This window comes from Nicrophorus vespilloides, unplaced genomic scaffold, assembly GCF_001412225.1.
Source record: "Nicrophorus vespilloides isolate i.1.1-1 unplaced genomic scaffold, Nicve_v1.0, whole genome shotgun sequence".
In the NCBI taxonomy this organism is placed as follows: domain Eukaryota; kingdom Metazoa; phylum Arthropoda; class Insecta; order Coleoptera; family Silphidae; genus Nicrophorus; species Nicrophorus vespilloides.
This window is the reverse complement of record NW_017099946.1, coordinates 67,359-83,432: the sequence shown is the minus strand read 5'-3', so window position 1 is coordinate 83,432 and position 16,074 is coordinate 67,359. Positions and strand designations below refer to the sequence as shown.

Here is a 16,074-nt window from a genome sequence, read left to right as displayed (position 1 = left end):
ATTAATTGATCCAATTAATAATTAAAATGATTGCGAGCGAAGCTCCAATTTGCATGAGTTATTCAGCCTTCAAGTCCCAAAAAAAAACGCGACCTTAACGTGTTCCCAGTACGCAGATGGGTAATACTTTAATTTGCCGTGAAATTATGCCCGATTCTCGGAAGTCAGTGCTCATCATATTTTCTCTCACGCTCACCATTAAAACATACCTGTCATTAATTAAAATCGGATTATTGTAACCGAATTTTATACCACGAGACACTTCAATTCGCTTACTTTTTTTTATTTTGTAAATATTAATTGATATTTAAGGCGACAGTTGATGTTTATTGAATAATATTTACTTCTTTTCATTTATCATATCTTATTCTGATAAGTATTAATTACGGTTTAAGTAGAAAGTGTTATGGTATAGAAGTACTCAATATTATTAAAAGGTCAGGATTCTTTTAACTATATAGCATTATTTTTTTTCAAAAATTTTCTTTCAAAAGTTCAATTAAAAGAGCGTTTCAAATCGATGAATTTTAACAAAATAATTGCACGTTGTGACATAGGCAACCCACTCTATACATCAGTAAGATTAAAGTCTACATCTAATAGTAAACGAAATATGCTTTTCAGTTGTTACATATTTACACTAAACAATAACAAAAATTATGAAACGAAAAATATAAATTGTTATTGGCCTATTTTGTTACATTATTTATGAAAAAATAAAACACGAAATAAATTTGATTCAATATTTCAATTAATTCATTTGCATAAAATATACATAAAGTATTCTGACTATAAAATTATATTTTCGGACACATATTAATCATAATTTGAATAAGCACGAGTATCGTTTATTATATTCTATTTATATTATATAATTAATTGGCGAATATTGTTGTTCACTGACATGAAATATATTACCAGAGTTCTCAATGAATTATAAATAAGTTTAGCATTTTGATTATCTTTTACAGTTTAACTAAATTAAATTTTATAATTATAAAACTCGTGTATTCTATTTATTATTACATTTATGAGTAATTTTGCAAACACATTAACTAAATTTCCTTTATTTATATTATTGGAACTAATTTTATTGTTGTATTTTATTCGTAATAAACTTGATTCTGACGTTATCGTGCAATGAACATAAAAATGAAATGCGTTTGCAGCATTAGCTTCAGTTTAATATTAGTAATAAACAATTATTTATTGTGTACTAACACTTTAGTGCCGTGACGTCCGTTTAATTGTTATTTGTATGAAGAAATTATGTTCAATTATAAATTTAAAACATAATTTCTCATACTTTTGAGGATGTGGTGTATTCCAATATCATTTATATTCAATTATAAATTTTGAATGCAATTTCCGAAAGTTTTGAAGACTGAGTAGTAATACATTACCAATGCTATAATAAATAACGCAACACAAATTGGAGAAGAATGAAATGCCATTGTCGTCCCTTGTTCCGTTCTTTTCATTCTTTCTGTTTGTTGCGCTCCGGCTACGTCAGACGATACATTGTTTTGTAATTTTCTTTCGTATTTTTTTCCTTTTCCTTTTAATAAACATAAATTGTCTGGGTCATTCTGCACTGACATGCAACTGACGTCAATCCTTGGATGCCAATGGCTCTCCTCTCGCTTTGTGGACACACTGTGTAGAGTTGGCCGGGTTTTGGGTGCTCTTGAGAATCCTCGGGCGCACTTTTTACAATTAAGCAGTCAACTGAGATTAAAATTTATTATTGGAATATAAATCAAATATTAACTCTTTTTGATGAAGTATTCATATTTACATATTTTCTGTTTTGTATATCATTTTGAATGCAGTTTTCATTGATTGATTGTACGCTTTATATGAATAAAATACTTTAGTTCTTACAAACGTAAACAAATTATATAACTAATTGCGTGCGCGTAATCGCGATATCCTTGTGGCGGGAGAAGAGAATGAATGAAGGATAGAATAGGAAACAAGCCGCGCCAAGAATGAAACTCTCTAGAGATGGTCAGATTAACGGTAGACCTAATAAATAAGAATAAATTGGTTTCAGCATGGAGCAAACGTTTGAAAGTAACGATTGTATACTTTTATAGTTGCTTCGGAGCTTATTATGAAAGACAAATTGTTAAAGTATGCGCTTGACGAGGCAGAGAGATATTCGTGGATATCATAAAGTCGTTGAATTATTGCTACTTGATGATCGGAGATATCAGATAAATACGAATTTGCCTTTTGGATGCTCAAGAACGTTTCATCTTTTCATCCATAGCACTTTCACACACACTTACACCGTTCTTTATGAATGCAATCAATTTTACACGTCCATTGCATTTATTATGGACCCCGTGAGACCATTTCTTGTTTCATCAATAAGAAACTGAGACTGTTTCCTATAGCGATGTTTACTAATTTGAAATAGTGTTGGCATTAAATACTTTCGCAAGTAGCTTCAAAAATTAACTTTTTTATTGCATGGGGAATAATTCAAGGCGATATTTTTTTTTTAAATAATTATAATGCTTAGTTTTTTAATGGGAAACAGTCGCTAGACATCATATAATTTCGAAATTATAATTTCCATGGACAACTTGGTAACATGTAATATAGTCGGACGTCACCGCACCAAAGTTATTATATTTATGAGTTATTATTTCTTTTTATTGAATGAATGCGCAGTACAAATTAATTCTAACTATTGCATTATGCAATTTGCAGAATACGCGCATGCTAACATCAACCAAGTTTATATTATGATATCCTGTTATTCATGAGTTTAGTGGTTGCACGTAATTACGTAAAAATGTATTCTTCATTTCTATGATTTTTTTTTTGTTAGAATTTGTATCCATATTTTTCTTATATTCTTGCTGAAACCCTGAATTTTGTTACATACTTCAAAAGTATTTACCAATACAAGACTAATGTTAAGTTAACCACTTTAGTATTTGCTGGAATGTGTTTATATCCAAGTGGCGTCGGTCTTCAGTTCACAATTTACAAATTGAACTAATATTTTTCTATTTATGTTTGAGTTTGCCTATTTATACAATAGACTGTATTTTCTGAATTATCTTAGATTGTAAATTAAATAAATTTGTCGATATTTATTTTTTCTAATCACTAAGAAGTAAAGTTTTAGGTTCGTTGATCCACCGAACTTAATACAAAAATATTTGTTTATTTTTGATATTTTCTAATATTTACTTTAGATTAATGTACATAATATAAAATAAATGGTTAATCATAATTCAGCTGTTAAAGCTTGTTAAACTTATTTTTAAAATTCTTGTTATTCTCCGTGCGTAATTCATACTTGCCTCATCACGAATCGCTTCTGTAAGTTAAACGATTCACAACTATTGATTAATTTGATGTTTCGAAAAAAAATACGTAGCTTACGTTATTTGCTCCGATAAACATCTTGCAAATGAATGAGACGCATTAATAATTAATGAACGCGTGAAACAACTATTTCCACTATTTTAAGTATATATAAATTAAAACAAAATCAATTAAGTTCCTGCAACATTTATTTATAGCCGTTTCTCAATACGTTTAAATTGTTTCCGAATTTATTAATATTAATGAAGCTCGCGCCCGGGGCACTACATTCAAATTAAAAGATATATTTATAAAATACCGATTAATGATCTTTTTTTTTAAATTTTTTGTTTCGTTTCAGTTTTAAATTTCTAATCATGCAGAATCGCTACAGATACATCAATCACGATTCGATTACAGCCTTAAGCTTTGCCCAGTTCAATAATGACATATCACATACTCCATGGACAATCAGGCTTAAGCAACAACACGGCTTAATTTTATTCTGAATCTATAATGCGACCACCCATTACCGTGCTGCAATAACAACAATATAAATAAACACATTATGACGTATCTATTTATTCTTTTTAATATTCGCACTTACAAATTCAATACATAAATATTTTATGTTTCGTTGTAACGATGAATCGCACTTTAGCTGCTTGTTTTTTTCGTTTTTTTTTTCTCGAATGGTAATAATGTCATAAAGCTATTCTATACGGTAATAAAAGTTTGACGTATTGCAAATTGTTTGCTTCTTCATCTTTTTTGCATAAAACATCGGCTGCTGTAGATGAAGATCAGGAGGATGTAGCAAGTAGAAGGTGGTGGAAGTGCAGGAATGCGTTTCTTGCAATGCCTTATTTGGCATGTTTATGCTATTATTATTATTGCCCACACGCGTTGTAAATCATTGCTAATATCTTTCTCTCTCCCTGTCCTGCAATTATGCAACGTTAATAATAGTGGAAAATGCTTGAACCGCATACCCTTTTCCAATTTATGTACTCATATTTATGAATTCCTCCTTTTTTTTAATAATCTGCTGCTGTTGTATTCATTTACAACGTAATAATCTTAATTGTTATCTCTTTACTTCATTCTACACAGTTGTAAAAACATATTTGAAATTTAGTGATTCAAGCCTTTTTTAATATCATTCATTTTTTTAAATTGCAATTAATGCTGTTATTATATTTGATATTTGCATATAAATATGATTACAATTAGAATGTTCTAATTAGAAGACTAACAAAAACTGGTTACGTCACGAAACGCGTTTAGTGATATTTGCCCCATGGGATTGAGTACACTTGTGAAAAACAAAAAATAAGTACAGGTAATGATTTAATTATTGCTCTCTTTCGACTTATCTTAACCTCACCTAAGACTTTTTGTAATTATTATAATAATGGTCGCACTCTCATAAACTTTAATTTAAATATTGTTGTTTTGTATGTAATTTATATTCAATTACAAACGACTAGGGAATTTACTTTTAATTTCGTGAAACAAATATATTCTGAAGAACGTTTGAATTGCATGCAATTAAAGTATCCATTATGAAATTGAGCTAGTGATAACTATTATTAGGTTTCATACGTGTAATTGTGATCTTATTTATGCGAGAACAACGTTTATGCAAAAAAATAACAAACGCAAAGCCAATTAAAATTTGTTTTAAACTAGTTTCTAGTTAACTTATATTTCGAACCGCGCAATCGATGTTTATGGAAAGACAATTTGGCACACCTTTGGCTAAAATAACTCGTGGCGTATTAGTCTACTAAATCCAAGAGGTTTTAAGTTTCCTGCACTTGGATTATGTTTCAAATGATTAAATACCTTTTTTTTTATAAAAGTTGTCAGATTCGAACTTTTTACCTTTCGATCAGATTCAAATTTTATGATTTAGTAAGCATTTAAAAAAAATATAATTATAAAGAAAATCAATAAGTTGTTATATCAAAATAAACCAATCAAAATGGATAACAAACAAGTTCATAAAAATTTCAATAATTTATTACCTTTTTTAATAGTGGAGTAAATAAAATTTCAGTAGCCGTTTCGAATTTTTTCTTATCAATAAATATATCTGCTAGTGGAAACATAAGAGTTTTATTAAGAGAGTAGCTTTAATTAAGGTTAATCTGTTAATTATTTTTCGCTTATTTCTTACTTGATTGCGCATATTTGTGGTTTTTTTACCGTAAATTAAATAAAATGCATTTTTTTTATAATTTATTGCGTATTGTATATGTAAATTGTGATATTAGTATTAAATACAGAGATTTTCAATGTAGATATGTTTAAAGTAAATGCGGAATACATAAAATTCGAAAATTAGTGAAAATGTAAAAAAAAAACGAAGTAAATTATAAGTGAAATCACTCTAAGAGAATCAAGTTTGCTTATGTGAAAATAAAAGAATGCTTCTAATAATTCCGAAGTGCGAAAGGTTTCCAAGAAGTTTATGTCCCGTCAGTGAATATTTATTACACTCCTCCTATTTCTCAGCATGGTTTCGGCCCTAAAATAGCGGGTATCTTCTCAAGGAGGTTCTTTAGATGCTGTATCTTCAGCGTATTAATATTTAAAGCGTATACAACTCGTGGAAATAACCCTAAAGAGGAGGAGCGACTCGCGAAAGATAAATAAACTGCGAAATTGTTGCTGGAATCTAGTTCATTTATTTCTGCCGTAAACATAATAAATTATCAGCAAAAGAAAAAAAGAATTAGTTGATTTAATATTCCTGAAACTATGGCACAACCTTCGACAAAACCATGTCAACAACGGTTGTAACAATAACACATTGTGGTTACACTATGGGCGTACAACACATCCCGTTTTGAACAAATAAATTTAGTTGCATTACATGGTTATTTCTCATTTATTGTTCACTTCAGATTTGTTGAATTGATTGGGTAACTAAGTTTTACGAGATTTGTCTTAATAAAATGATTTAAATTAAGAGTGAAGTCTGGAATGCAGTAAATCCCAATTAAAATATTCGAACGCTGTCGTCGCCCGATGCTCTTCCTCGTTATTTTCGTTGGTGTGAGTATTCGTAGTTTTTGGTTGATGCCGGGAAGAAGTATTGAATGATAGTAGGGCGCAAAGCCTTATATAAAACGCAAACTACTGCTTTATACGTGGGAAGTTCAGTATTCAGCGAGACGCGAATCAAGCGAGTTGGGAATTAATCGCGTGAATACAGGCAACGGAAAGAAACGGATTTATTTGAAAAGTGATTGGATTTATTGCTCTTTTTTTCAATTCGGACGACGACTGTTAATCAGTGTGTACAAAATAAGAATAAACACAGAAGGATTTACGAGTGCATTAACGTCGATACGCATACATTTCGAAGGATCGAAAAAGAAGTTAACTAATGAGTAGTGTTCAGGAACATGAGTTTCTTTCTACACTAGAGTCGTGTTTTATTAAAACTGGTAGTGCTGTTAGAATACCATTGCAAGGTAAATTAAGCATGATCCGGGCTTTACTATCGCCATTATCAGCTAATGGACATCGCATTTTTCTCATTGTGTGGCAGTTTCAAACAAATAACGCATTGTGTTCGTTCGTTCTCTCCTGAGTAAAAGAAACCGGATTAACAACGTGCGTGTTTACTAATTAACGAATCAATAAACTTCATCTTATTCATCTGCAGCAATATCTTATAAGAAATTTAAAAGAAACTTTGATTTCGAGAGATCAGACGTAAAAATGAGTGGAATAAATTTTTTAATTTATGGCGAAACACACAGACTTAACAAACTCTGTTATATATCTATATGTTTTTTGATCCTGGCCATGAATTATTTATGGAACATCACCTGCATCAAAGTACTTCGTCCTTTAAAAAACACATTCATGCGCTTATTATATATTCAATATTTATCATTTTACACGCACGTAGTTAATACTGGAGTATTTATAAAAAAGAAAATATCTTTATACGATATGTGTTTATGTTATTCATAGAAATTCTTTGCAAATTTTATCATATATGCAAATCAAAAAAAAGTCCATATATTAATGGAGCAAAGTCTTCTTGATTACAAAATTATCACACTTATTTATTTATTTATTTTATTCACTTAGAATTTGCAACAGTTCATATTTAAGTATATTAATTACATACATAGATTGATGATATTTAAAAAAAAGTAATTATTTTTATTTTGAATGCATTCCACTTTAAAAGTATGACACAATATTTAAAGTACAGTAAAAACTGTGGTTATTAGAACTAATAAAAAAAACAATTATTTAAAATAGTTGTAATAGGTATAAATTATATTTACAGTAATAAGTAAAGTGGTTATATCCGTTATTTACATGTCATAACAAATTTATAATTATTATTATTATGTTTCACTTCTAATCTCGTTGAGAAAAATTAATGTTATATAAGCAAGTTCTTCAATATAATATTTAACGCGATTCAATATTTTCGTTGCTAATCTTGTTTTGCATTTAATAAATAAAGTTCCTTAAGTTCGCAGAATCAGAACCAAGCCCACTTATTCTCTCTATATCTCTGCAACGTTATTGTATTACGTTACTGTAGACATACTTCACTTTGATTATAAATAAATCACTGAAAAGTCAATATTTACAAGCGATGGAAAATGAATGTAATCTGTTTTAACCGCTCCCAAAATCATTTATTTTTTGTAAACATTATTAAAGTGAAATTACAAAATAATTGTTATTTCGGTGGTAAAAGTATGGAGTATGAAGATGTTCATTCAATTCGTATCTTTCGTAATATTAGACAAAGTTTTTTTTTTAATTCCTTTACTGTTGCAATGTCATTAATGGTAAGATGATACTTAACTTATCTAAGCACAAATAAGAATATATTTTCGTATCGAACAGAATAATTGTCTTGTTTTATCTATAGTTAATTGGTGAATATATAATGATTAAAAAGAGATTAAAATTGGATATTTTTTTGGTAAAATTCTGGCTTAGCATAATTTATCATGATCGAAATGTTAATTTCCTTTCTACGTATTCTACTGGATTGGATTGTTAAATATATAATCGGTTTCAATACGTGGGAGTTTTAATCTAATTGCTGACGTAATTTAAAGTATTATATCAGAAAGACCGCCATAGATAAACGACTAATTAGTAATAATGTAATCGTTATAAATGTTATAATATATAGTTTTATATAGTTATGGGAACGTCATTCATAGCAATGATCATTGAAATTACACACTTACGAATGATAGTCTTTTTTGCTCTTGCGAATTCACACAAATAAACTCGACTTTTCAGTGTCGTCTCGTGTGTTTATTTACACAGCAGAAACATGTGCTCTTATCTAGCGGTATGACGCAAATTGAATGGAGATCTCCGCAACAACAGACTGACAAGAAAATGAAGCTCCGCTTTGAAAGATTAATGGGTTTATATCAACGTCCATAAATGCAACCAAAAGACGAAGAGAGAAAAGTTGGCGTGTTCTGATCGGGAAAATGTAAATGGAAAAATGTAAAAAAAAAAGGTAGCGCAACAAATCTGATGTCATTTCCCGTACCGCAGAATTGAAGGTTGGCTAAATTGTAATTACAATTGGCTTGAGGTCATGACAACACAGCACAGCAATTTTCACGAAACAACGAAAACGTTCCTCCCTACCACAGTAGAAAAAAAAGTACACCTTAGCTGTGTAACTATATTACCTTCAATAAGCTACTCCTGCTGTTTCGTGTCTACTATACATCGCATACAATTAACATTAATTAGGATTAATTAGCGAACTCAAATTTGTAGTTTCTTATCGTATCTACAAAGTAACATTTTTTTTATGTTCGTCTTTGTATTTAGGCACTTCTGAAACCTGTCCAATAATAATGACAACGCACTGTGTCGTACACTACAAATCAATTAGATATTCTCGGAAAATGTGACGGTTCCATTTGGGCTTCGGTTTGCTTGGAAGTCGAACGATTCTAAGCGTGCGCTTCGAAAGCCATAACCATTATATCGAATTAAATTTTCGCTTGTGTAATTATAAATGTTTGCGCGCTTCGCGATTTCGATTTATTCTCTGCATCGATTCGCGTTTCTGAAATGCTCCTCGGCTACATTCCAAATACGCTGAAAACCCATACTCACTGATATCCATTAGAATGCTGCTGGTAGATGGATGGAGCAAGGGAAGAAATTTACAAAAAAAAAACGAAGAGTTTACTTTAATAGTCAAGATGCTATAAAAATCCGTTCTGTAAACTACGCGTAAATGATTATAGCTTTTTTCATCTTCGAGATCAAGTGTTACTTTATTCATCACGAATATTTGTTTATACTATAAGTTGCCAATTTTTTTTTTGCGAGATTTTGCTTATGCCGATCGAATATCAAATATTTCAAGTATAAACGATAGATTTAATATAGCAATTAAAGTCAATTGGAATGAAATAAGCAACAAATCAAAAATATTGTAATTAAATTTTAATTTAATCGTTTAAAAAGCCAGCTTTTTCATAATGTTATTCAAAACTTATTTTAATAGCACTACGTAAGTGAATCATAAACTATAATTATTATTTAGTTATTAAGTAATTGAAGTTAACATAAACGGATGAATTATTCCATAGTCTATGATATGATGAAGATTTTATGAAGTGAACTTCAAAGAACCTTTGCTATTACACCTTATTTAAAAAATCTAATTTACATTAGTTGTATCATAAGTAGCTAATAGATATTCTTGTTATTGTTATAATGAATACTTTAAAATCATGTTTTTTAATTTTAAAAAATTGAAAGATAATGGTATATTTTAACTATAGTAATATAATTAAACGAAAGCATGTGGCAATGCTTAAAAGGTTTTCGTCACCTTCGTCATAATAAGTTAATTTAAAATCGTTAAAGTACAATTTGTTGTAATCCGACCGTTCGAAAATGGGACATGATTGAGTATCTCTTTCCAAAGTAATTGACCAGAGAATCGAATAAAAAGATTTGTATGTAAATTTTTCTATGCCAACTATTAATTATATCGGAGAAGGTAAATAAAGAGAGATGGTATTACAAAAAAAAAAAGATGAATGGTCAATCAATCTAGAGATCTATTAATCATGCCGCGTAGTATTAATCGTACGTTCGTTCTTTTTAATGTATTAATATTTTATGGTGTTTTAATAGCTGTAAACATCGATATCACTTGAATCGATTTCTTTTTGTTTTGCATATAGACTAATGAATTTTGAATTGGATTTGCGTACGATTTGTTGTATCTATAGTGGATCATTTCAATATCGACGAAAGGATGTTTCTGTATTTATTTATTTGCGTTAAAACTCGTAGATGCAACAGATGGTCGAACGATATATTAACTCACTTATGTAGTTATGCTTTTAGCATTCTGCCAGGACTCTCTTAGGCTTGGCTTCTCTGAAGCGCTTCGATAAATTACTACGAAAATGCAATAAATAAAAACGCAATTGTAAATTAGCCACTAATCTAGCATCTACGGACTGCGACGGAGATAAGTCAGCTTAACTTATAGTCTCTATCCGATTCTAATTATCCTTTACTGAAAACAGTGGGTGAATTAATTTAATTTATAACAGCCTTTCTCACTCTGCGCGTGGTCTTTTAATTGCGCTGCATTTCTATACACCATAAAGGATTTAATTTGAAATTTGTAATTGAATGCTTTCATCTTGTCGTTTCAACATGATATTATTACCAGAAATTTAATTTTGGTAATTATATAGTAAGTCCAACCTAAATCTTTCATTTGCGACTTTAATGAAAATATATTAGTAGATTACAGCTTTCCAGATCTTATTATTATACATTTACATTCAGATAATAGCTATATTTATAACAGTTAATTTATTTAGTAAATTTACTTAACTTTTTTCTAATTCAATATTTGAACGGCAAGATTATTAAAGTTTAGATTATCTTTATTAATATAGTTCAAATAAATCATATTATACATCAAGTATTCAATTACAATTCGATGAAATTGAATTTGAATCAATTGAAAGTTTAATAGTATTTAATGGCCATTATTGATTTCCTTATTTAATCCGCGATAAATTGATTTAATTGGTTACAAAAGCATTTTACTCTTTAAACCGTTCATTTATTAGGGATTCTTCTGGGGCCGAACAAAATTTAGATAGGCAATTAAATGTTAATTGAAAGGTTCTGTGATGTAAACGTATTCGTTTTCGGCATTAATTAAATTACAATCCGTGCAATAAAGATTTCAGGGCCGCTGCAAACATGCGGCTCGAATTAAGGTTGAAAAGCTCAGTAAGAATGCTTACATAAACGCGTCGGTTGAATTGAATTGTTAGTAGAAGAGGTATTATCATGACCATTTCCAGATTTCCTCGTCGTGCTCGCAAGCAATTAAACGCTCGCGATTGCATCACACAGCCTCACCATTATGTAACTTGTGCCTATATGAATTACATTAAATAAATTTGAATGAGGAAATATACGTTATGAATGTTGTTATATGGCGGTGAGCGATATAGCCAGTTGTAAACAAACCTCGGAATTCGAACGAAAGTTGTTCTCCAAAAACCCATAAGTCAAAGGAACGCTTTCAGAGAGAGAGATATTTCACTATGACTTTTTCGTTTAGATAATAGCATCCATAAATCTTGTTACATGCATATTAAGTGCTCTTGCGAATATTGAAATCACTTGGTAATAGCTACATTCAATACTTTCCAACATACTAGTTTACTCGATCTGTTTTGAAATACTGTGCACGTACAGTGAGAAAAATGCGATAATATATTTAATAAATCATCTAACATCATTCGTATCTGTTCACGAAGAAGATATGTAATAGTAAAGAAATATATCTTGAAGGAATTAGATTGATTCACGTTCAGTTCTAAATTAGTATGTTAATTTAGCTGTGGTCTAATCGTTTTAATTGGTTCGGCATCTACAAAAAGGAAATTTAAAGAACAGTAGGAGATTCGAGTCACACTGCATGTTAATTTATGCTGATATTAATAAGACTAACAATGACGAGTCGTGTGCGTTCATCCACGCCGCCACCGGGAGGTTCTCTCTCAATTCCGAATCCTTCCACAAGGCCGAAGACCCTGATGGAAACGTTACTAGTTGCTAAAATGGAACAGGTCGCTCTCGGTGGACACCCTGGAAGACCGCTTGTCCGTACCGACAGTGTGGACAGCACTGGATCTCTGGGTTCCGTTACTTCTACCAGCAGCGATGTGTGCCGTTGCGACGACTGCCTTTTGGGAATCGCAGATCTCTATGCACAGACCGTGGAGGAAACAAGACAAAAGAAAAAGGTACCATTCCCCCTTATACTAATTATTTATCGAAAATGACTTAATTGAAATTAAATTTTTATACGCTTTTCTTCGAATAAAATAAATGGAAAATATGTTTTCTTTACATCCCTTTATATTAAACACGATTAGGTAGACAAATAAATTTAGATGGTTTAAGAAAAGTGGAAGTAATAATTGAAGAGTATTTCAAATACAGTTTATATTATTCGCACAAAATAATAATAATAATGTGTGCGTATGTAGATTTGCTGCTTTTTACGCGTGTTTTTAAAGTTGCCTATATAATTGAATAAGTTTAATTAAACTTATTGCACGGCATGGAATTCCTGTCGTTTTTCGCGCTGTTAATTACTTCGAACACGATTGATTAATTTAATATGTTCTCTGGCGAAATAATATTTAATGATTCGACTTCTAAATTAGTTCAATTAATTAAATCTGGCGTACCAATTAAAATCGACATTTTAATTTATTACATTTCGGTGAAACGAATATTTTATTTAAATTGTGAAACTCTCGTAATCTCTTTATCTGGATAAAGATGTGTCATCGTTATTAATAAACAATAATGTTGTTAATCAATTAGAGGAAGTCTTATGATACTTACTTGTGATGTTCAGATTTTAGAAAAAGAACAAGATGGATTTTTGTTATTTTTTTACAGTTTAGTGGAATTTATTTAAATTTTCAATATATGGGAAAAACGTAACAACAATAAAAGCAATGCAAAAATAATAATTTTCTTTAGTGGTGTCCACTGGAGAATCCCCATTTCTTGTGTTCATCGTGACCGCCCTTCTTGCCGTACTTCTCGCCATGCCCGTAGTGATCCTCGTGACCACCGGCTTTCTTGTGGCCGGCATCTTCGTGGTGATGAGATCCCTTTTCGTGGTGTCCTTTCTTGCCGTAGTGATCTTCGTGGTGTCCGCCCTTATGGTGTCCTCCCTTCTTGTGACCGCCCTTCTTGTGTCCATCTTCGTGGTGGAATCCTCCGTGTTTCTCGTGGTGTCCCTCGTCATGATCCTCGTCGTAGAAGTGCTTTTCCTTCTTGAATTCGTCGAGCTTGTGAACGTCGTGTCCTCCCTTGGTGCTGTGACCCTTCTTGAAGCCTCCCTTCTCAGCATACTTGTGTCCTTTCTCGCCCTTTTCGCCTTTATGGTGCTCGGCGTAATAACCATCGTCGTGGTGGTGCTTCTTCTTGTGTCCGCCGTGCTCTTCGTGGTGGCCTTTCTTACCCTCCTTGTCGTGATGACCTTTCTCTCCTTTTTCGTAGGTATGGTGACCTTTGTATCCCTTATCGCCTTTCTCGCCGTGGCTACCGTGGTGATCCGCATGGTGCTCCTTACCTCCGCCTTTCTTCCACTCATGCCCGGACGCAGCTGGCTCTAAGTCTTGCACTTCTTCGTATTCATTTCTGCTAATCTCTCTGGCGTAAACCACACAAAGGGTGGCAGCTAGGAGACCTAGCGCTAAATATCCTTTGTTATACATCATGCGATGTTGTACACTAGAAGATCTTAAACTGAACTGATGACTTCCACCTCGATCTACCGCCTATTTATATGATTTTTAGTCAATATTTTTTGTCAAGTGAAAATATTTTAATCCTCAATTGAACTGTAACAAGTCTATTAACAAATTTACCATTCTCTCTTGCAAACTTGCATCTTGCGGTTCCAGCTTTCTCTAATAGTTTTTGCCCGTGATGTAACTGTTGGTATAATGTGCCATATTCCATCAATCGGAACCTTATTGTCTCGCTGTGTAACAATCAATTTACAAATCTTACCAAACGTAACGAATTTTCACAAAAATCGTATTTAGTCAATAAAAAGACAAACACATTAGTTTTAACTAAACTTGAATATAACGTCACGCATACACTAGGAAATTTATTGTAATTTAAGTTATTGCGTAGGTTTTGTAATCAAGTGAAAAGAAAGGAAATATTTGAATTAAGCAATTTAAAAATACTTAATTACTGATATCGTTTTAGTAAGAAGTCTATAATTTATTTCCAGAAACACACACACTGACTAATTATTTATCATTAATTAATTCTCTCTAAATTATGCCTAAAATGTGAATCGTAGGAATGTCATTTAATTTATTGTTAGTTGCCGACAAAAGAAAAAAAAGGAAACCAAATTCAGTGTGGTTTTAATTTATCATATACCTAGAACAAACGTCGTCATTTGTGTGCTTCTCCTGCGTTCGTAGTAATTCGATTTGAAGAATGTATTGCGTGTAAGGACCGGAAATCGTATACAATATTATCGAAAACGCATTAAATTTTATTACTAAACTTTCTTCTTTCTTAACATTTTTACTTTAACAAAATACTATTGTTTAGAAATAATAAATAATTAGTATAATTGTTGTATTTTTTTCACAATCAGTTAAACCAATTAATTATCAGATAAATGGAATTGATCGATTTTAAAAGAATTGTACATTCATTACATGTTTTCGCAAAAGAAAAAGTTATTTACTTAAAACCTAATGTTTCAACGTCACTGAAGTGATTCATACAAATCCAAATCACAATTAAGTCGTACATTGTGTTGTCACTGTTATTTTCGTTATTCAGCGTCGTAGGATATGTAAAAATGAATTTATACATCATCTTCTCGCAGAAGACTTTAAATGTTTTACAATTAGATACAAGTGATGAATTTCAAATGTTGTTGTTACATTCTAGCGAATTAAATATTACATTAATTATTTTAAATTGAATTTCCATAAATTAAATTTTAATCTAGAATATAACAACTAATAATTTACTTTTTGTGTGAATGAAATATATTAACTTCTACTTAGTAAATAATCATTCAGGTGACAGGCTTAATGTAATTTACCGTTCGGATATGGGATTAATGAAAATCATTTAATTAAAAGGCTATAATATTTATTGCCATTTAATAAATACGTATAATTTCTATACCATTGAGAGAGAGTAAAATGAAGGCTAAAAAAAAACGAAACTCTTCGAAACATACACATGAAATTCTTGTTTTGAGGTTACTGTGGCAATGACCGAACGACCCGAATATATTCATACCCATCAGTGGCGGAACGATTGATTAGTAAAAAGCAAAAAAAAAATACAAGATAATTTGGTAATTATAACACTCTTAAGATTGAGTATTGAAAATTTGTTTTTTTCGAAAATTTTCAATGAAAAACTTTTAAAATATATGTTTAAATTAATTTGTATTTATTGATGGAGGAGTTAACAGCATGAGTTGGAAAGTAGTCATTTAATCTCTATTTACGAACCAGTAGTTTGCCACCTTTTTTTTACCAGTTTTTTCATCTTTATTGGTGAAATGAAGCGTGATGCTTATATATCCAACGGCTCTATAAACTCATTACTTTTTATGTTGGAAAGCTCCAAACGATCAAAGAGTTTCAT

The 16,074-nt window shown here is 30.9% G+C and overlaps 2 protein-coding genes across 3 annotated transcripts in view; one reads left to right on the top strand and one right to left on the bottom strand.

Annotated features, from left to right (window-relative positions):
• Nucleotides 1-16,074, top strand: part of LOC108566252 — a 40,790-nt gene that overhangs the window by 13,478 nt on the left and 11,238 nt on the right. The gene's annotated exons all lie outside the window — the stretch shown is intronic.
• Nucleotides 13,371-14,207, bottom strand: LOC108566254 (histidine-rich glycoprotein-like). The gene has a single exon (XM_017926054.1). It carries the CDS (start codon nucleotides 14,151-14,153, stop codon nucleotides 13,404-13,406), a length of 750 nt encoding a protein of 249 aa, XP_017781543.1. The 5' UTR covers nucleotides 14,154-14,207; the 3' UTR covers nucleotides 13,371-13,403.

Excerpts from the sequence above, each read along its gene's own strand:
- LOC108566254 (XM_017926054.1), bottom strand. The coding sequence starts at position 14,153 with ATGATGTATAACAAAGGATATTTAGCGCTAGGTCTCCTAGCTGCCACC.